The 23,622-nt window shown below is 43.7% G+C and overlaps 1 protein-coding gene across 4 annotated transcripts in view; it reads right to left on the bottom strand.

Moving 5' to 3' along the window:
- LOC117726010 (ankyrin repeat and BTB/POZ domain-containing protein BTBD11-A) overlaps positions 1 to 23,622 on the bottom strand; it is a 117,623-nt gene that overhangs the window by 40,503 nt on the left and 53,498 nt on the right. For 2 of the 4 annotated variants that reach the window (XM_034525978.1, XM_034525979.1), the window contains exon 2: positions 713 to 862. The exons of 1 other annotated variant lie outside the window; for it this stretch is intronic. In XM_034525978.1, the coding sequence (XP_034381869.1) occupies positions 713 to 862 (150 nt within the window). Of the gene's footprint in view, positions 1 to 712; positions 863 to 19,582; positions 19,685 to 23,622 lie in introns of those variants that run through there. One more of the 4 variants, XM_034525981.1, reaches the window with a different exon arrangement.

Raw genomic sequence — 23,622 nt, 5'->3', positions numbered from 1 at the left:
TGGAGCATTTAGCTGCTGGAGACCAAACCAGAGCAGTGGAGAGGCGGAGGGTTCGGCCTCAGACCACCGTGACAGGGAGTGAGCATTCCACCACCCCGATGGAGCCATTTGGCAAAACACTGGAAATAAGTCCTCGCTCGCAATCGGATTTATGTGCATAACAAAATCTGCCGCCGCATCATCAAACACGCCGGAGTCGGGGTCTTGTTGTTTTTCTGCAGGCCCGATCCCCCCCCCCCCCCCCCCCCCCACCCCCGCTCACGCTCCGTTACGCCGCAAAGCGAAACGTTTAAAGCCTCCGTAAAAAAAAAAACGTTACAGTCACAGGATTTATTTACAGGGGACTGTAAGTGCATAAAAAACCAACACAATGCCGACTCATTTCGGAGTTTTCAGGATCTCGTTCCTGCGGCACTCCCACGACGGGGAAACCTGTCGCCAACATCGCCAGTGTGTGTGTGTGTGTGTGTGTGTGTGTGTCTGCCCACCAGGCCTTGACAGCACTTCAATTGTGTTTTTTTTCCCGTTTTCATCTGGATGGAGTTTTTGAGAAAACCCGCCTACGTGTGTCCTTGAGTTGTCGAAGGTTTGACCTTGACCTTGAGTTTCAGCACAAATATCTTAACCTGCAACACCTGTGATTTCTCTAAACTATCTAAAAAAGTGTCCCGCTTTGATATCTTGAGCGAGCTGCCGGTGGACGTGTACTCACTCAGCTCGGCGATGCTGCCCACCCGGGTGGCGAGCAGCGACTGCTCCAGCGTGCGCAGCTCGGCCTGCGTGTACGCCTGAGCCTCGCCCCCCCGCCCCGAGCGCTGCTGGTCCCGGTGCAGGTTCAGACTCTCCGGCAGGCTCAGCACACCTGCAGACAACAACAACAACAAAAAAACATGCGCACAACCTCTTTTTAGTCAACGTTTTCATCTGCAGCACTTTTGAAGCTTCGTTGATGTCAAAGAGAAAAAAAGAAAAAGAAACAAGAGACACAAATCGTCCCTTTCGGTTTTTAGATATTCATAACGGAGATGAAAGAAGCAAACGTTTGTCTAAGTGATTAAACGTTGAGACCGTCCTTCTTCTCGGTGTGGGGGAAACATGGTGAATAACAACTCTGACTGAACAATCTCATGAATGGGATGCTGATTTATTTCGTGTGCGTGTCTCTTCGTGCACAAAGGTTTCTTTTCTTGTTTTTACCACGCACTCAAAGTGCACATAATTACGGCAGAATCGCTCCATCATCTTTGAAAATAAATTGTCCCTTTCAGTGATTTTTGTACGTTTTTTTTGGGAGTCTCGGAGTTCTGTTCTTTCTTGAACTCTTAATTGAGGCAATTAGGGCGCGAGACACTATTTGTTACGACAAGGCTGGCAATTAAAAGCATGACCTTGAGCATAAACAGTTGGTGTTTTCCTTGTGATCACAGGTGTGCCCCCCCCCCCCACACACACACACACACACACACCTGTCAACAAGGTGTAGCAGATAATGTTGGCTGCAGAGGATTAATGTAGGTGGTGTTACAGACGGAGTATGGAGGAGAATGGAAATCAACACCCAGCCCAGTGTGTGTGTGATGCGGACACAGTGCAGCAGCAGGATCCTCCCTTCCAGCTCCAGATTCCTCCCGTCATGTCCTCATCCCACAGAGTCCAGTACCCCCGCCCCCCCCCCAGTCAGAGTCTCGCTCCCTCTTCCTCCCACAGCCTTTCCGGGGAGGTCAGCTTCATCTGGAGCCCCGCCGATGACGAATACAACGTCTTTATTCTATGATTTTTCTATTAACAGCTGGTGTTCGGGTGCGTCTCGAACGACATTCCATTAAAACACAAACGGATGCTTTTTGCTCTGCGATGTCGGAGCATTTCTATATTTAATAAAGAGAAGAAAGATTCCTTTTGTAAGCCCCCGTGGTCCGGAGATCAAGAACATATTTTAGACTGAAGAATGGTTTCAACATTACGATTACATCACCTGCACCTGTGATACAATTAGCATTTTATAGAAATCTGACCGCTGAATTTTTAATAACTAAGGATAGGTCAAATGCAGAGAAGAATTCCCCCACGGGGATCAATAACATTTCTTTCTTTCTTTAAAATGATTGTATCTTAAAGTGTGGCTTTGAGCTACATCACACTGAAATATAGCAATTCATACGCTCTTGAAACGGTTTTCTGTAATCAAGAAAAATAAATGAACATTCACCCACATTTCGCCCAGTTAATTGATCTCGACTTTAAATATCTTTCGACCTGCACATCAAGAGCGTTGCATTAAAAAAGGATACAAAGAAATTCACGACTCAATGAGTTCATGGAGCTAACTTTTGGGACGAGTCCAAAGTCAGAAATCAAGAGGGACCGGCGGTTCTTTATATATATTAAGTTTGAGAAAACTGCAACAACAAAAAATGCTCAGTGCTGCAAAATTATCAAGGGAAGGAAGCAAAGTCTAAAAAAAGAAAAAAGGTCCAAGTAAAACTTCTGGAAGAAGACTTCAGAGTACCTGATGGCTGATTCTTACCTCTGCTGGAGATGTGTGTGTGCGTGTGTGTGTGTGTGTGTGTGTGTGTGTGTGTGGGGGTCACTCTTTTTAAACATCCAGATTATTACATAATCACATAAAAAATAATAACTGCAGGCTAAAGAGAGAAGATAGGTAAACTATTCTATTATAAAACGCACCCAACAGCGCCCTCTATGAAACGGTTCTCACTCTGATATTAAACCGATTACAAATATATCTTTTTTTTCTTAGTTTTTTTTAAAGAATCTAAAGGTGTGAACTTGAGTCAGGTAGCCTCTTAGGGCCTTAAATGCAGCATTAATCTTTTTCTAAGTACAGCAGAAAGGGTGGTCCTCACTCCCAATGTGAACTGTCCTGGTCCTCACTTCCAAGCTTATACAGGAATGTGTGTTCCTGTGTGTGTGTGTGTGTGTGTGTGTGTGTGTGTGTGAGAGGGGAAAACAAGTCTGAATAATTCCCTGTGCTTCCCGTAATCAAGGCGTCCCATCTTGTCCGCCACCCCGACTTCAGCTGCCCCAACTATTCTTTTAATATAACTCGGGGAGCCCTTTTTTCTGAATTATTCATCCCGTCAGATCATATAAACAACTCTCTCTCTCTCTCATTCCCCACCTCCCACTCCCTCTGCATGTTATCTCTCACCAACATTTGGCTTTCTCTAGATGAAAAGAAAGCAGTATGAATATTTTTTGATCCTAGGTGCCGTTTGTGTAATAAACATCAAGAGGTGAGAAAAGAGGAGGAAGAGGAACAAACGCCTGATTAGAAAACGACAAGTTTCATAAGCTCATATTTCAGAGTCACTTCCACCACATCTTCATGCGACCTCCGAGGTAATTGATTCATATATACGCGCACACACTCGAGGAAACAGTCTAATCCCAGATGAACCCTGCATCTTCTATTCCGGGGGATCCCTTCATCTCGGCGGTTGCGGAGACTGGGTCACCGGGACAGGACCGCTTTAAAGACCCCCCCCCCCCCCCTCCTTCGAGACCCCACCGCAGAAATATCGCCGCTTGTGCAAGTCGTCATGAATAATGGAGAGAACATCGAGCTGTGCAGGTGTGTGCACACAACAGCTGTCTGTAAGGGAATGGATCATCAGAGAGAGAAAGAGTGGGAGAATAAAGATGAAATCAAGAGGCTCGGAACAAAGCAATTCATATAAATCTCACAGCTTGAAGATGTGGAACAAAGAGGCCATTCTTTGATTTTAAATCAACGCAAACTGGACTCTCTTCATGTCTGTGTTGTTTCCAGCTGTGTTTATTGGAAATGAGTCGCTTTGCTCGTTGCAAAACGTGCACAAATGTACTTTGACTGCGGTGAACCTCGACCTGCGAGTCCTGTTTATGCGTTAAAAACACGAAGCGACAACAACGCTAAGATTTAACACTTTATATCTCCTTTGTTTAGTCAAAGCTTTACAGGTGTTGATGCGGGTCTTTTTCTTAGGAGCTGTTTCCCCCTGTTTTCAGTCCTTATGCTAAGCTAAATTAAGCTAAGCTAAGTTACGATAAATTAAGCTAAGATAAATTCAGCTAAGTTAAGTGTTAGCAAAGTTGAGTTAAACTAAGCTAAGTTAAGATAAATTAAGCTAAATCAAGCTAAGCTAATTTAAGTTAAGATAAATTAAGCTAAGTTAAGATAAGTTAAGCTAAGCTAAGTTAAGCGAAGTTAAGTTAAACTAAGCTAAGTTAAGATAAGTTAAGCTAAACTAAGTTAAGATAAGTTAAGCTAAACTAAGTTAAGTTAAGTTAAGCTAAACAAAGCTAAGTTAAGCTAAGCTTAATTAACAGACAAAGAGTGGTTTCAAGCCGACTTCCCAAACATTTTGGACTTTTCTTTTCACGGCTTCTGAACAGCGAATAAAACCTCCGGAGCGTTCGACAGATCAGAGAAACATATGAACAGGAAGCCGCCGCTGACATCGTTGCCCTTTGCAAAAGGAAAACAAAACAACGTGAGACGCTGTGGACCCGAACTGGCTGCGGCAGGTTCCAACCAATCACCACTCAGTGTTTACTGACGCCATGATGGAGACGGATGGAGACCGGCCGGGGACCCGGAGAACCCCGGAGAACCAATCGGAGATCTTCCAGGAGCTCAAGGAAACAGACGTGTGTTCAGCCTCATAATGGAGAGTAGATACTGCTGGTTTAATGGGACACCTTGACATTATAAACTCCAGCTAGTTGAAACAAGAGGGTCAACACATTTATAGATTAGTAAAAAAAGAATAGTCCTGTAAGGGCTTTCTGTCCCTGGTACAGGTGTGATGCATCAAGCCTCTCTCTCTCTCTCTCTCTCTCTCTCTCCCTCTCTCTCTCTACACCTCTGCTGCTGACTTTACTGAAGTTTCTCTTTTATAAATTCATGAAGGTTATTTTGGGACTTTTTTTTGGGACTTTTATTAGATAGCGCAGCCTCCGAGAGAAAAGGGGGGGGGAGGAGGGGATGAGATGCGGCAGAGGGCCACAAGCTGGATTCAAATGTTTGAGGTGGATTCTGTCGCTTTTTATATCGCAAGAAGACTTTTGAAATAGAGAGGGGTAAGCTGTACACCTCTGCTCTACCAGTGTGTGTGTGTGTGTGTGTGTGTGTGTGTGAGCCTCTTCTGGTCCAGAGAAGGACAAATCAAGGTCAATAAGGTCATGGTACTGCAGCCAGCCCCCCCACCCCCACCCCCACACACACACACGGCTTGACTCCCTCATTTTCTGCAGGAATGCCCGATCGATTTTTCCGTGGTGAGAAAAGTGGCGCTCTCTCTCTCTCACTCACTCCTTTCGTCCGTGAGAGAAAAGAAGAAAAAAAACTCGGCCGGAATATTAACAGCCGGTTGCCACGGCAACAGGCGGCTGCTGCCTAACAGCGCCAGTGATTTCCTGAGCTGGAAAAGATCAACATTTCTTTTTTTCTGTCTTTTTTGTTGTTGTTGTTGTTTTTACTGTAAGAAAAAGCCAAACAAATAAATAAAAAATTGCTGCTTGAGTTTTAAGCCCCCGGAGCCACATCCACATGGATGACCAGCCACCCAACAAAAAGAGCATCTCATCATCGGGGGGGGGGGGGGGGGGGAGGGGGGGGGGGGGATTCAGTTGGGTAATTGCTGCATCCAGTGTACCAGAGAGACATTTACTCTCTCATCAATAATGAATGAATGTACTCGGGACTCAGACCACATTAGCAGTGAAACGGGCCAAAAATGATATAACGGACCCCGGAAAGCCAACTGGGGGACTGCAAATGTCAGCCGCAGATGCACGACTCAGATGCACCACGCAGATGCACGAATCAGATGCACCACGCAGATGCACGAATCAGATGCACCACCCAGATGCACCACCCAGATGCACGAATCAGATGCACCACCCAGATGCACCACGCAGATGCACCACGCAGATGCATGAATCAGATGCACCACGCAGATGCATGACTCAGATGCACCACCCAGATGCACCACCCAGATGCACCACCCAGATGCACGACTCAGATGCACCACCCAGCTGTTTGCAGGAAGCCCACAGCGGCTGGAGAACGAGTGGACGCGGGGAGGAGAGAAACAATGGAGCGACGCAAGGATCTGATTCGTGATGCATTTTAAATGTGAGGCTCCCGAGATGACCGGCAGCTCTCCAGAACCTCTACGGCCTCGCCCATCCTGTACGCATCCACAGTATCAGGCTCCACCATATGGGGGACACACATTATCTCTGAATGCAGAGCGCGGAGACCACAAAGTCCCAACAGGTGATTTATTTATTATTTATTTTATTTCTTTAATCCTGTGTAAAGAAACTATGGTACGCTAACAAGAGTTGTTATCTTGTGGGAAGAAGATACAGTAATTTACCAGAAATTAATATACAAATGCGCGCAGAGTTTTTTTCTGCTCAATGTCATACAGAGAAATTGGACTGCAATCAGCAGGAATCATGTGCAGGAAACAGCAGAGTTGGTTTTAGAATCTACTTCCTTTAGATGAATGTTCACAAAATGCAAAGAAAATTAATAATCCCAAAATGAACCAAGCTGCCACGACGTAGATTGCAATAAATAACTTCACAGAAGAAAGTAATTCAGTACTAAATTGTACATATTAAAGTGAGACAATGTCACTTTTTAATCACTAACAAACACAGTCCTTCTCTCACAAATTAAATGTTTAATTCATAAGTGCTCCGTTTATTACATATAATATATATATATATATATATATATATATATATATATATATATATATATATATATATATATGTCTTTCGCCTTCATGACTCTGCTATTTAAGGATATTTTGTAAGGATGCACTTAGGGTTAAAATAAAAGATAGTTATAGATATAGATATAAATAGTTTAATTAAGTGCTCAATCGATCGTATTGCGTGTGTTGCTGCCACAGTCTCACACGGTCGCGTACGACCAGCTTAATATATAACGTTTGCTAACTTTAAGAGAGAAGCCGTCTGAGTTTTTATGTCTCATAATGATGTCAATTTGTCAAGTTACAATCGTCTCCCCATAAAACCTTCTTGTGCGTAATTTATGTCCCCCGACAACTGGGAAAATATTTATAGAAGAATTAGATGTCTCAAATTTAATAAATAAAATAAATAACTCAAAGAGAAACATAACTCGTGTGGACAAGGTGATAAATTGTGCACGCGGGAGATAACAGATGAAATTCCCCCCCCCCCTTGTGCTTCAGGGGGCTCCGTAAATCTGGAGCCTGGAATAATTAAATTAGTCAAATAAAAAGACACATTTCTGGCTATCGGGCACGAGAGTCAGGCCCAGTTATGAGGGTACAACGTCGGCGGAGGAGGAACACGATCTGACTAAAACGATCCATAAAACAGGTGCGTGGTGAGTAAATAACCCTCTTGTGATCGGGAAGGTCGACGACCTTTAAATTGATGCATCCAAAGTTTGATGTTCATCATCTCCGTCTTTTACCAGCTTTGCTTCTAAGTGATGTCTCTCCCTCTGTGTGTGAGCTCACGGTGACATCGCGGCCGCAATCATCACCGAGGAGCACCTGTACATAATAATAATAATAATAATAATAATAATAATAATAAATGCTCAGTTTGGTCGGTTGCCCTTATGAGCGTGGCGTAACACGATACACGCACATTGTCGGGGAGAGCGCCTCAATTATGTTTGAGAGCAGCTCTTAACGTTCTCGCGCCTGAAAGAAAATAAAAGGTGCTTTTCAGGTTATTATGAACCGAAGCTCACTGGAGATCAGAAGAGAGGAACGCGAGTCTCAGGAACCAGATTCCTGTTATTCTCATTCAGATGTCGGGGGAAAAGAAACATATTTAAAAAAGGTGCACGTGTTTCTGGACCTGCTGCAAAAAAGGTACATTTTCACAACCTCACTGCAAGGAGCAATTAAGCCTTAATTAGGCCCATCACGACGGATGTTAATTTTATCCCGGAAATAATTGAGATAAACGTCTTCCCATGAGCTGTGATCAGCGGTGGAAGAAGTACGATAAGATATAACGATGTAAAGTACACCAGTATTAAAGTACAACGGTATCGGCCAATTGTTCCTAAAGTTTTATAAGTAAAAGTGATAATTTGACAGGAAAACTGTCCCTGTGACTTTTATATTGTTGTTGAATGTGAAAAACTTTTCAAACCAAAAGTATGCGCATCGAATTAAATCCACACCATTCTTCGTGCCCTCGAGCGACACCACTGTGTTGTCGGTCGGCCATATTATAAACACACAAACCTCATTGTGCATCTTTTTAAGTAAAAACTCTCTTTAGCACATCGTAATATTATATCAGAATATTACAGTCCAACTTTAAATGGTGCATCGGCATGAAGAAGTTCAGCCGTCAGCTACTAAACAATACTTTTAATTTGATGAGCAGATAACTAAAGAAATAAAGAGCTGAAACGTTGTCCACTTCTTCAGGAGTCAAATCTTTTTGCACCAGAAAACAGAGACAAAAAAACTGCCATTGATTGGATAAATAAAGAATAAACACCTACAGAGAAAAATAACCTCTTTCTTCAGCGTGACACAGATGTTAGATTAACGTCTGAATCAATATTCAGGGGAACACTTAAAGGTCCCTCAGGTGCAAGGGGACCACACGTATAGAGGTGCAATATGCATGAAGCCTAAAAACAATAAATCTGCACCTTTGCAGCTTGGAACCAGCACCACGTACAGTTTGTTACCGTTTCTATCCAACAAAACAACAATAAAAAAAGGAACCGGAGAAAACTCCTTTTAATTTAAGTCGCCGACAGTCCAGGCTGCATCTTCTGAGGCACATGCTACTGTCTGTAACACGACAAATACAATATTTACATTCGATTGGATGGTGTAACATCGGTTTTAAACATCGCCGGACAATATTTTGATTAAAAGAAAATCTGATAATGAGATGTTATTGAGACCAAAATGACCAATTTGATCAAATAAAACCAATTTATTGCTGCTCTCAGCTGGTCCACCTCTACTGTAAACATCAGGTCCACCTTTAATCAAGGGTCCTCTGCATGTCATCGAATCAAAGACAACGGTTTCATATGGAGAACATCCCAAAATGAGCTCACCGTCGTTGGGGTTTAATGAACTGCAACGACAGATTTAATACATCATATATATATATATATATATAGCACATAAATATATTTCATGGTTACAAGCTTGTCCCTGCAGAAATGTGCCTGTTTCTTTCCAGGTACACCAGGTGTAAAGAGGTGGATTGAGAGCAATCAGGCACCAGACAGAAAAGAGGGACACGCTTTCCAAAGGATAACGAGCAACCAATAACTTCTATTAAATGTGTAGGAATACATGTGGTTCACATCCTCTGCAGCTACGGAGGCCTGGAGACGACATATGTAATAACCACCTGGCGGATTAGAGGTCATTTCATCAACAGCAAATAAAAAGTACGGTGCACGTTCATTGAAGATGTCACAAATTGATTGTAATTATAATGTTTTTTGTCGACCTCGCAAAAAATGAATATGGAATGAAACAAATGCGCTGATAATGACATGATTTCCTCGATAACGGCATCCCTTAATAGGCTTTTATAGATTATGTTGCGCAGCGCTAACAATAACAGCTCGTCCTTTATTTCTGTTTTGAGAGTCTTCAGCATTTTTCTGCATGACCCTCTGTCGACCTCTACCAGCCCAGCTACACGACTGTCTTCATAAAAGAACAGTCTGCAATGCAGAAGAAAACAAAACCACCGTAACCCAAACTACCGAGGGACGGACACCGTGTTCTGCTTTCTCCGCCGCAGCTCGTCGGCAGAAGTATAAAGTATATTCTCAAAAGGTGCTGAAGCCCGCGAGAACGATTAACCTTAAGTTTTCCACACTATTTTTCCATCAAATGCGTGTTTCATTAGCTCGTACGGCGAGGCCAGGCCTCCGCGTTCGTATCAACGAGTCGCAAACCTTCGGGCCGCGGGACCCGAAGGACCTCGCGGGGCGACGGTCCGCCCACGCAGGTGCGTTCACCTACGCCTGATTAGCGCTCCTCTCATCAGGTGATTCACAACCTGAGCCTGACTGCAGGTCTAATCAAGCAGAGGATTGATAACACCTGTGTGTGGGACGAGCAGCTCGTTAATTCCTTTTGCTCTGATCGCTTTTTCGGTTCCACCTGGAACCGGCGAAGGTGTTCCCGTGTGAGAACGCTGCATGAAGGGAGGAACACCTTTACGCTGGTGCAGGTTTCTGGGGAGAAGACCGTGAACCGGTGGTTTGATCGTCTTGCAGATCGTTCGCTTCGAAATCGATTACAGCGATCTAGCGGCAAGATTTCTTTCTTATTTCACCTTATTTAATTACATTTTTAATTACATTTAACTTCACTAACTTTTTATTCCTTTGACATTTTTTTGCACGTCATTGTTTATGGGCTTTTTGTTGAAGGAAGGACGCATTAAGATCGTCCCTAGACGCCACATTTAACACATTTAAATAAACGACTTTTCTTTCTTTCTTGCATTATTTACTTCACCAACAGAGCTGTTGCTAAACGGGATCCACAATCTCTTCATTTTGTGTCTTTACACCGAAGAAATGCTGAATTATGAAAACAGCCCCAGGTTATAAAAGGTTGTCGTGATGACTATTGATGAACCGTATCGTCCTGGTAGGAAAAAAAACAATATATTTTTGATATTTTAACCAAAAAGGCCTGAAAATCCGCTTTGAACAGAGAAAATAGCCACGACGCGAGTCAAAAGCATCCGTGCCGATGTGGACTGGCAGCTCTATATTTGGGGGCGATATGACTTAGTCTTGATGTTAAGGTTGGCGACGTGGCTGACGCGACCACGCGGCGCGATCACAGGTCACTGTGCCGCGGGGGGAGAGCGGCCAGTCGCGTACGGTTGTGAAGCGGCTGAGGTTACGCAGCTGTGACGGGCCCGGAGCCCGGCGGCCCGGAGCCCGGCGGCCCGGCCTCGCGATGACTGCAACGCGTCCGCGGCAGAGCCGGAGAGCGCCGATCCCACGAGGGAAGAACGAGAGGGCACGACAGAGAGGATCAAGAGAGGGTGAGAGAACAATGGGGACGAACTACGATGGACCTGAAGCATGCAGAGAGGATGTCAAACAAACAACGACAACAAAAGAAGAAGAAGAAGAAGAAGGAAAGTGATTGATGTGTGAAGCTGTGAGCGCAGGAAAGAGACCGAGGGGCCAGGAGGTCGTGTTTTCATCTTTTATCTTCTTTTTGGAGGACTCGCGTCCTCTCTCTCCGGCCTGGAGGACGGTGACCAGCTCCAGCGACCCCAAAAAAAAGAGTCGACTGACAAAAAAATGTCATTGTGCATCTGGAAAATCAAAAGCTTTGCAAAACGGGACGGAGAACGAAATACTAGTGATTGTGTACACATGAAATCTATTGTCTATTAAAGGCAAATTATAAGCAAATTATTGATTTTTGTAAATGCTAAATAAATGTAATTGCATTAAAGAACCTCAGAAAGTACTGTACTTAGTTACATTGCACGACTTAAACTCAGGTTTTATGCCGTTATAAATGTGTAAATAATAACGGCTGAGGGGACCGTGGCCGAAACATGTTTCTCCAGTTGGTTTATGTGTTTTCGTGAAGGAAGCACCATCTCATGGTGGCACTCTGCAATTGAATTAAAGGGAGTGCGTCCAGCTGAATCTACACAAGCCTGGAAAGGAGGAGGGGGGATGGAGAGGGGAGGGTGGGGGGGGGGGGGGGGGGGGGGGGGGCAGGAAAAGGGGAAATCCTGTGTGGCCGCATCTGTATGTGTAGACAAGCAACTGTAAGCAGCATTGTTCACACGCTCCCCCGCGTACTCTGTTTACACCTGGACGCTCCAAAGGAGGAGAGCGGTCAAATGACCTCCGTACGACCTTGGTATAAACGAGCGCTCCCGGGTGAACGGAGGCGCGGAGCCACAAACAGCCATCATGGAAAACGGCAAAAAAACTTCCAGCTTCCTTCTGATGTCAGGCTCCTGACATCTCTCTGAGGAAACCTGGGTGTTTCTGGGAAGAGAAAGTGAATATGTGTGTGTGTGTGTGTGTGTGTGTGTGTGTGTGTGTGTGTGTGTGCAGCAGCAAGTGAGATGAGAGGCTTTTTCTGCCTTGACAGCCAGGCTGTTGCTCTTCTCACGTCGACGTTTTCCCATGAGCCTCCACTGCTTCAGCATTATTAACAGTCGGCCGTCTGTCACCGCCCGCTCGCCGGCGAGGGGCTTAACGCGACCCCGCCGGGCCCGGTCACGGCGTCCCCCGGGCTCGGCCCAGATGGTCGTCATATGCCCACGCGCCGCGTGCGCCCCTCTGGTGTTTGTTAAGGACCTCATATTTGATGTGGGGGGAAAATATCATATGAGGCTCATTAATCCCTTAAAAAAAAAAAAAAAATTCTCTTTCATTACACCCACGAAACACAGTTTCTCTGCACTTTGAAACGTATGAATAACCAAAAGCTCGTTGAAATAAATGCTTATTTGATCTTATTTTGTAGTGGGCGGTTTCCACTGGAGGGGAACTACTTTTTCTGCCAATATTAGTAAAATAATCACTGTATTGATGTGGGATTTATATTTTATAACCTCGGTCGCGTCTACAGACTTCTGGCCATCCTTCCTGTTAGTTACTACATTTAACAAACATGAGATTTGGACATAAAGAACATAAACGCGAGTATAAAGATAACAGATAAGCCACGTACTTTGCAGAGAAACCCAGAGTGGAGCTCGCCCACGGCGCGTGACCTCTACGCGACCTCTACGTAGAGGACGAAAAGATCATCGGAACTAAAATGTTTTCTGATATAAATAATGTGCCAACGCTACAAAAACAACTGCCCCTGAAAAAGATTTGTTAATAAATATATTATTCAATCAACAAGCAAGAATTTCTCTTCCCTGTTTGTGCAAATTGAATATCGTGGTCTTTATTTGTTTATTAAGACAAAACAAACACGTTGGAGACGTCGCTGTGGGATTCTGGGATGTTGTTGATGGACCACTTGTTGACATTTTGGAGACGAAAACCCCCCCAAAAAAAGGCCTTCTTCAGCCGTCATTAAGCCCCTTGTTTATCTACGATTGTGACATTTTAAAATGTCTTGTGTAAAAGAGATTAACTGGTGAACTGGATGACACACACACACACACACACACACACACACACACACACACACACACACGTCAGATCTACAGGTGTCTCCAGTCTGCAGTCAAGGACGTAAGAGACGTGAGAATGACTTTCATCGAAACAAACTGTTTTGAGAAACGCTGGAAAACGGGGAGTCTGTGTTTATTTTTGGGGCGACGCCAGACGGAGGAGCAGGAATACGAACCTCCATCATTTACCACAATTACTGTCTCGGAGACACGGATTTCAAACAGCTTCCTACCTACGAAGAGACACCTGAGGAGGAAGAGGCACAGCTGACAGCAGGTCCAATCACGTCTGACACACACACACACACACACACACACACACACACACACACACACACACACACACACACACGTGAAATATAAATAGGTCCACGACACACAGTGAACCGTTTTTACCGCCAGATTAAAAATGAAATGTTTTTATGACCCATCTGGAGGGCAATCAGCCTTCTTCGTCTGATAAATAATGTAACTAATCGTCAATGAATCATCGTCAGCATACAAATAAAAGCAAGCACATTAACATCTCGTGTGCAGTTTTGCATCTAAATGTGAAGAAACTAAAAAAATAAGTGAATCAAATAAACCATCAGATTTAATATTCGTGTGTGGGAAAGTTACATTTGTGTGACCACGGGTATTGGAAACCAGTATCTTAATAAATAACATTTCAGTATATTTATATCTCCGTATTTATTTGTAACTTTTTAGTTTTTACAAAATTAGGAAAGCATCGTTTCAAGTCAAGCATGACGTTGTCATTTAAAAGAATGATCGCAGTCGTCTCCACACACACTGAGGCCAAACAGCTTATTAATTAAACACTGGATCGCTACTCGGTACCGGCTGACACCTCAGGGTGCATCGCTGAGAGGTGCTGCGGGGAACCCTGAAGTCACGAGGGGGAACGTGAGTAATGTTCTCTCCTTGAAGCTTGGGACCAACTCACAAAGAAAATATTAAAAAAACGGGATGCTGCAGAAAAACGTGGGTTTTCCAACAACACCTGCGATCGAAGTCTAGAAGCAGTCAATGCATGAGAAATAAAGAAAAATAAGTTTCATCGACATAAGAGGCAGGTGGTGTGCGGACAGCTGCTCCGTGGGCGCAAGCAGAAGGCCACAAAAAAAAGCTTTTTTTTTTTCAGGGCCACAAACACGGCCACGTCCGGCGAGCGCGAAGCCAGAACTAAACGCCGTTCCAACGAGGCAGATGTCTGCACGGCTGGAAAGAACGGGTTTAATGTCCATGAATGTTTAAACAAAAATATTGTGCAATATATTTGTTGCTAAGTGCTCATTGTTGTTGTGGTATTTCACATTACCAACAAAACAATTATCCATGATTGGAATTCCTGCTCGGCTATCAAATCTCCTGCTAGCCAACTAATTTAGCTCCTTCACTGAAGTCTGCTCTCGCCATATAAACCTTTACATGCAACTCGTTTTCCTTTTGCTGGATACATTTAGAAGGAAATTGAACGTCTGGATCATTTTCCTTCTTAAGTCTGTAAAAAGAGTCGTACTGAGGAGGTTAAAAGCAAACCGAGTGCAGGAAGAATGTTGTTGTTGGTTATATATTAATATATTTACTGCACGTTATAAACTTTTCTCTGCTTGCTGTTTTTTTTCTGTGAGTCAATGACAAAAAAAAAAGATGAAAACAATCTTTAAAAAATGTCCCATCCTGCCTTTTGTTAATGTTTCAATAGTTGATTAAAAACAACGACCAAACATGGAGATTGTACCATTAATGCCTCCCAATCTACTTTCTGTATACCACCAATTTCCATCAATAAATAAATTTGTAAAAAAACAACGACCTCCAAATGAGTAAAATTCATATATTTCCTGCATCTTGACAAAAATATAATTAAAGTCTATTCACAGTTGCTTTTATTCAAACAAAATAAAGTAAAATGTAATTAATAAATAAACGACATTCAGCTCAATGTAATTCAAAATATTCCGTAAAGGTTACTATTATTTATTTAGTAGATATTAATGAACACAAACATTTTTTTTTTACAGTTTATTTAACCAAGAATCTCAACCTTTGTGTTGTTTTTTACTGTAACCGAAAGCTTCAGCGACTCAAAAGTCGACAAAAATACAAGACAAGTGTCAAAGAAAAGGTGCAGAAACAAATAAACACCGTTAGCTAGGCGTAGTTTGTACCGTTAGCGCCGCGAGCCGCTGCCATGTTGAGAGCCATCGGGAGGCAATCGAAAAGGCTCGATGAAGTGCCTCGAACGACACATTATTCTCAAGGAAAGAATCTGTGTTTACAGCAGCAAATAACAACACTTTCATAAGACGCCTTGAGGGAACATCTCTGCAGCAGCAGCGCGCTCATTTATTGATGTGAAGCCGCAGATTCTCACTTTTAAAGTCAACTTTCTGCAAGTTATCGGAAACAACAACAACAACAACAACAAGTTGAACTCGCTGTAGCGGAGCGGCAAGCGAGTTCAACTTCCCGGGGTCACTCTCTCTCACCGCACTCCCCCCCCCTGAAAACCCTTTTACCACCGGAGTGAGACCGGAGTGAGACCGGAGTGAGACGAGACACACGGAGGCTGAGTAATTACGCCTCAGGAAGGCCGCAGTGTGTCTGGTCCATCCCCCTTTACAACCTCTCCTTGGAGGCAAATCAGCTGAGCATGCTCTCCCCGTATGAGAGAGGGCCTCCGGGACAGTTTTGGGAGTTTAGTGAGCCCCCCTCACCCCCCTCACCCCCCACGCTTGTGTGTATCACATGTCAGATTAGCATAGAAAGCCGAGAGGAAAAAATTATTTGGCGAGAATCGCGTGCTTTGAAACCCGACTGCCGCTTCACTCCTCTGACAGATGCCCTTGCGTGACTTTGCAGCGTCGACGTGGCGCTCGCGGTCTGCTAGGAAGGAGATAAATCCTCGATGGGTGGCGGAAGAAGGGGAGACGAGGAGCTTAGTGTCGGGCTCTGACGAAGCCTTGAAGCCGGGGGGGGGGGGGGGGGGGGGGGGAGTCAAGTTACATGGTCCGCTCCCTCCCGAAGGCGAAGGAGCCTCCTGGATGCTCCAGGTGTTGTCAGAGAGACGATCAGGTTGCTCTTATGAGATAACAACAAAGAATTTCTTTGCTGAGGAAAAAAAAAAAAAAAAAAAAGAAAGTCTAGTTTTTTCGTGACTCAAGGAACTGTGAAAAAATGTCATTTCTGCATTAAATCTGCGTCGTTTATCAACTTTAAGTCTTTCAGCTTGTGTTTTGGCTTTTTTCCGGCCTGCGGACTATGCTGTAAAAGAATGTACGTTATGTGTCCAAATATGTAAGATTTATAATATTCAAATAAAACCGATATATAATAAGAATTATATAATTATATTATATAACTGTAAGACCGAATAATTAACATGATAGAAAAGCAGAACAAATATTTCTTCTGCACCAAATAATGTATTTATTTCTCCAGATTTTGCTCTACTCTTTGCTTTTTTTTCTTCTTGTGAGGAACTGGATAACTGCCCTCCTTAAGATTATAAAAACAAATCAATGCATTTCCATGCTTAGTGGTGGCAGCCTGTGATTCAAGGGGGGGGGGGTGCCAAGCTGAGAAGGTCGGGGATCACCGCACCGAGCCCGTCACCGGGATGCTCTTTTGTTATCTGCGGTGCACACGGCTGCATCGTGACTGTGCGGCGAGATTCCAGGCTCGAGGACCCGGAAAGCAAACAACGAGCCGGCTCGCCTGTCATGGCGTGCACTCCGCTGACAGCAGACGGTGACGGCTGGTGCTGACTCGTGGAGAGGGCCAGGGGCCACCCAAGAACCCGGGTCGGAGCACCAGCGGGTGTCACATCGGGGCACCGTCTCCGTCTGGCACTTACTGTCACCGCTGTGCCGCCCGGGGGGGGGGGGGGAAGGGGACGTGGGTGACACGGCACGCTATCAGCTGCGCCTTTACAGCCCACAGAAAGGCTGACGTGTCACCTCTGACCTTCGCTGTCAACTTTTTAATGGAGGCGTCAGGTAGGAAGGAGCCTTCGGGTGCCTCGGAAGCTCTACGCCGCACGGTAAAGAAATAAAAAATGGAAGCGCGGCGCTCCGATCCTCCGCCTCCCCTCGGCGCCCTGCTGCCATCAGCCCCGGATTAGCTCGCTGGCGTCGCTACAAAATGAGACGATTACTGTGCAGGAACGTCCGATTATTATTAGCGCACAGCGGCGGCAGGTGCGGCGGCCGTCAACCGAGGAATCTCCAAATTGAACAAAAGAGGAAACAATCAAGAAAATGGGGCACCGTGACTTAATTTGCCTTCGTCTCTGGGCTTCAACGCCGTTTTTCTACGATGGGGAGCGTTGCCGCATGAGCAAAGACAGCTGGGCAAAATGTGATTTCGGTGTAATATTTTCATTTATTTAGTCACGTACCATCGAAAGAGATTGAAACCCTGCTCTGGACCGATTGATGCATCTCGCTGTGTCACGCCTCGATTTCATCACCAACCAGACAGCTGTGGACACCGAGGACCCCATATATATATATATATATATCGTTCCACACATGCATTCTCTCTACTGACCAGCAGGGGGCGACTCTTCTGGTTGCGAAAAAGAAGTCCAATTGTATGGAAGTCATATGGAAAATGACTAAAGGTTGTAAACTTGAGTTTTTGATCTTAATCTCTAGTTTTAAGTCTTCTTTAACACAGCATGACGGTAATTTCGTAACTTATGCTCAGATAAATAGAAGCAGTGTGAAGGCATTAAAGGTTTAAATCTCCAAAAGATTTCTTTCCTTTTTTAAAAAACACACAGAACTAATCAGACCAAATTACAATCAGCTCTACTCCAAATGCCACGAATTTGCTTAAATTACCCAAATCTATTTCGGCTGTAATCCAAACAGCACTCTGCAGTGAAACCTGAAGTCAACACTGTTTCTTTTAGTCAAACTTTTATAAAACAGAATCAAATCAAACCTCTCTCTCTCTCTCTCTCTGGACAACTCGAGGCCAAACGAGCTCAAAGTGTGTTTGTCGGTGCATCTTTGAGGCAGAACTCTGGAGCTTTTTGAAGCTGCACAAATATATCATGGAGAGTCTATTTTTCAGTCTCAGGACTCCTCGCTGAGATTGTCAGGTGGGCCGACTGTGAATCCTCACGAGCTGTTGGTCTCGGATCAAAAAACCGACCCACCCGCTCCCATTTCCAGCTCCGGGCGCCGGCCACAGGAAGAGGAAGAGCCGACCCCGACGCCGGCAGCCTGGTTTACACAAACTCCCGTATGAATAAAACATGGAGACAATCCCAGGAACTCAGGGGGTGCGCACCTTCGGAACAAAATAAAACAACCCCAAACACGACGATGGAGCACACACAAGATGAGCAACATTTTAAAAAAAAGCCGGCTTGTCGATACGCCGACGATGTGACGCATTATTAACAATAAAATTGCCTCTTCGGCGAGAAACTCAACACCACGTTGAATACACTGAGGATCCAGGAGGCGAATCTGCAGAGTAAGGACAGATGTGTATGTGCATGAAATCTCACAGTTATTTCAGTGTGCGTGTGGGCAGACTGACTGCTTATTAAAATTCATAACTCTGACCTGTAGTTGTGACGCCCCCCCCCCCCCCCCCCCCCCCACCCCCCCTTGAGCTAATCAGTGAACGCTACAACATTGTGGTGATATGAATCACGCCCTTAAGTTATGATTAAAAAGTAAGAAACAAACAGATGGATGGTCCCTCCCTGACAGCATAGCTGTGGGGAAAACAACACATAGCTCGCACTGTGTGTACCAGCAGAGGTAAATATAAAAGGTGAGCACACTACGCCTACTGTGCAATCATCATATGGTAAATAATCCCCAGTGGACACAAAAAAAGCATATTATTTATTCAAACAAACTCTTTATGCCGTCAGAAGCCCCTATCTGCATATTCAATAGCGTCGCCGTAACGCTTCCTAATCTTGTGCATTTACATCGCTAATCAAAGAGAAGTTGAAACATATCAAGGTAAGCCTGGCGACCTGCGTGACCCAGTTCTGGGCACAAAATCCCTCGGCGCACCATACGGGCAGGCAGCCCGTGGGAGTCGAGGTGGGAGTTCAGGGACGGCCAAGAAAGAAAACGACAAGACCGGTAGATTTACGATGCGGCGGCAGGGAGCGGAATAGAGAGTTCTTCTTCACGAGAACTAAATATATATGGACATGGCTTTTCTTTTTTTTTAAAGTAACCCGGTCGCGTCGAGCACCTCACAAGGAGGATGAGGGTGACGCAATTGGAGGATCTCAAAAGTCACAGTCTCCCCGCAGCATCCTCTGCAAAAAAAACAAAACAAAAAAAAACACCTCCGCCGACCGGCAGGGCTGTTGCCTAGTTACCTGGCTCTGCAGAAGTGCAGTGAAGCATCGTAGGCCAACGTGGGGACCACTTCACTACCCACACCCGACCGTGTTACCGGGAGGGAGAGGAGAAGTGTGTCAAGTTGTTTTCCTTTTAAAACGAGAGGTGGAAATGAAACCTGGGAAACGCGCCGATGATTTATGGTGTGATGATCTTCAGGTTATGTTTATGAGGTTCAACCCGTAACTGAAGCGAATGGAGGCCGACACCGTCCTGCAATGAATATGTGGAAAACTATTATAAACACAACAATGGCGGATGTATTTTTCCGGCTAATCTAACGTTCCGTTATTGGGGTTTACTGTATTTACTTTCAACGTTGACACATAACTTGACTTAAAGCTGTGATAATATATTTGTTTATTGCGTATTACCAACGAATCACATCGCTATGTACTCCTATATGTAGCGACGGACCCATTCACTTCCTGTTGCTTCGTAGCATTTCAGCATCTTTTCCAGCAGCTTTTGCTTGTTCAGCACACGACTTCACTCCTTTCGGTTCGGTCCCAGCGCGCTCATCAGCGTGGTTTTTCCAGCTGCAGCAGGCATTTTTTTAATAAATCCACTGTAAACTGCCAGCTCGGCAGAAAAAGGTTGACAGGTGACAAGCTGATGGGAAATAAAAGTGAAGCGTTTAGCGGCGGGAGGAGTCGGTGGAGACCAAAACCAGAGCTAAAAGTGAATAATGGACCTGCATTCACCAGTTAATCGCCATATCAATTTAATAATATAAATTGCAATATAATGCGTTTTCTTTTGACCTATCGGCAAAAAATGCATATATATATATTTATATATATATATATATATATATACAATACCAGTATATCGATGGCCTAAGTGCAAAATCTTCTATGTGCAGTATTCCCATATAACTCTCTCCTTTCCCCTCTTTTCACAATCCAGGAGCATCACTCAGGACGAGCGGATTTATTACTGTTATTTAACATTTGCCCTCTCCTTTGTTGAGAACTTGTTTTTAAAACTGTTCTAAAAGTGTACACATTACCACCTTTCTTGTACACATTACCACCTTTCTTTCTTGTACACATTACCACCTTTCTTTCTGTACACATTACCACCTTTCTTTCTTGTACACATTACCACCTTTCTTTCTGTACACATTACCACCTTTCTTGTACACATTACCACCTTTCTTTCTTGTACACATTACCACCTTTCTTGTACACATTACCACCTTTCTTGTACACATTACCACCTTTCTTTCTTGTACACATTACCACCTTTCTTGTACACATTACCACCTTTCTTTCTTGTACACATTACCACCTTTCTTTCTTGTACACATTACCACCTTTCTTGTACACATTACCACCTTTCTTTCTTGTACACATTACCACCTTTCTGTACACATTACCACCTTTCTTTCTGTACACATTACCACCTTTCTGTACACATTACCACCTTTCTTTCTTGTACACATTACCACATTTCTTTCTTGTACACATTACCACCTTTCTTGTACACATTACCACCTTTCTGTACACATTACCACCTTTCTTGTACACATTACCACCTTTCTTTCTTGTACACATTACCACCTTTCTGTACACATTACCACCTTTCTTTCTTGTACACATTACCACCTTTCTGTACACATTACCACCTTTCTTTCTGTACACATTACCACCTTTCTTTCTTGTACACATTACCACCTTTCTTTCTTGTACACATTACCACCTTTCTGTACACATTACCACCTTTCTTTCTGTACACATTACCACCTTTCTGTACACATTACCACCTTTCTTTCTTGTACACATTACCACATTTCTTTCTTGTACACATTACCACCTTTCTTGTACACATTACCACCTTTCTGTACACATTACCACCTTTCTTGTACACATTACCACCTTTCTTTCTTGTACACATTACCACCTTTCTGTACACATTACCACCTTTCTTTCTTGTACACATTACCACCTTTCTGTACACATTACCACCTTTCTTTCTGTACACATTACCACCTTTCTTTCTTGTACACATTACCACCTTTCTTTCTTGTACACATTACCACCTTTCTTTCTTGTACACATTACCACCTTTCTTTCTTGTACACATTACCACCTTTCTGTACACATTACCACCTTTCTTTCTTGTACACATTACCACCTTTCTTTCTTGTACACATTACCACCTTTCTTTCTTGTACACATTACCACCTTTCTGTACACATTACCACCTTTCTGTACACATTACCACATTACCACCTTTCTGTACACATTACCACCTTTCTTTCTTGTACACATTACCACCTTTCTGTACACATTACCACCTTTCTTTCTTGTACACATTACCACCTTTCTGTACACATTACCACCTTTCTGTACACATTACCACCTTTCTGTACACATTACCACATTACCACATTACCACCTTTCTTTCTTGTACACATTACCACCTTTCTGTACACATTACCACCTTTCTTTCTGTACACATTACCACCTTTCTGTACACATTACCACCTTTTTTTGTATTTTGCCTGATGTATTGGGAATCTTTAACAAATAGCATTCTGCAAGAAAACAACAAGTTTTTTTTGTATTTTAGTAGACAGGAGGGTTTCGATATTTACTCTTCACGCTCATGGCGGTGAAGTGAGATCTCATCGTCCCGAAGTGGTTCAGCATCTCGGCGCTGGGAACCCTGTCGGACCGACGCCGGGCCGCGGTGAACAGAATTGCTTTTAACAACAACAGCGGCAAACGGTACGCGCCGCATTTGTATCGCATCTAATATGACACGTCTGGAGGGAGATTCCCCTCCCTCACAACGCCGTTATTGTTTTTCCGCCGTTATTATTATTAGACCCTTTCGTACTGCGCTCCCCTCTGGCGGAGGCTCACTCGTGTTTGACCCGAAGCCCTCACCTGTGATCATGTTCACGGGCAGATGCAGTGTCTCTTTTGGTTTTTATCAACATGAAAGAGCTTTTCAATTGGTACGAACACGATTTAGAAACGTGACATGCAGCGAAGCCGAAGGGAATAAAGATTGATTTCATGGCTCCTTTTTTCAGGAAGATTGGAACGCCGCCTCTCGAATAGCTGGGTTGATTAGCATATACATATATATATGTGTGTGTGTATATATATATATACGGAAAGGTAGCCGTTATAATAATATGTCTTGTCTCCATTAGATATGTCCACCTAAGTGAGTGTGTCTGCTCGGCTATGCATTCCCCATTAATTACCCAGACTGTCAAGATTTGAAAAATAATGACCATACTTAATCACTAAATATGAAAGTAATGAGTGCTATTAATATGTTTAAAATAAATAAATAATAGAAGCAGGTACAGCATGAGCAGAGTACGTGAGAACAGTTACTGCCACTTTTATTCTCCCCCTAATTACCTTCAAGAAGATTTTGTTTCTCAGGAAAGTTGTGAAAAAAAAAAGGGGACCAAACAAACGAAATACAAATATTTGTTCAGATTCTTTCCGCAAGACAAGCTTCCTACATTTGCAGAGATATTTAGTTATAGTTTGACAATAATGTGTGTAAAAAGCAGTAGTTTTAGCTAACCCTAACCCTTAGTTAGACATTTTTTGCTTTCCTGCCGGGGTATTTACACAAGCTAGCAGTTAGCTTAGCACAAAGACTAAAAGCAGAAGGAAACAGCCTGAAATGCACCAGAACTACCAAGTTATGGCCCAGACTAGTTATACTCTATTCATCTTATTATGTTAGCAGTGTTTGTGCTAAGCTAACTGCTATCGCTGTCGTCATCGTAGTCAAACGTATCCTTTGAATGTCGCTCACGGGACTATTTGGTTATTTCACTCGACTTCACTTCACTTTGACTGACACGAAGGTTCAGATTAGCCATTTTATGTTTGGGAGGGAATCAGAAGCCGGTAATGTTACGTTATATATTTTTTGACATTGATGAAATACGAAGAGCTATTAAAAGTCCAAAAACCTAGCCGGTAAACAGGGCCTGTTCACCCTTGACATGTAAAAAAAAATGGCATCGCAGTTGTTT

This window comes from Cyclopterus lumpus, chromosome 23 (assembly GCF_009769545.1).
Source record: "Cyclopterus lumpus isolate fCycLum1 chromosome 23, fCycLum1.pri, whole genome shotgun sequence".
In the NCBI taxonomy this organism is placed as follows: Eukaryota; Metazoa; Chordata; class Actinopteri; order Perciformes; family Cyclopteridae; genus Cyclopterus; species Cyclopterus lumpus.
The sequence above is the reverse complement of the archived record's forward strand: the minus strand, read 5'-3'. Positions and strand labels throughout refer to the sequence as shown.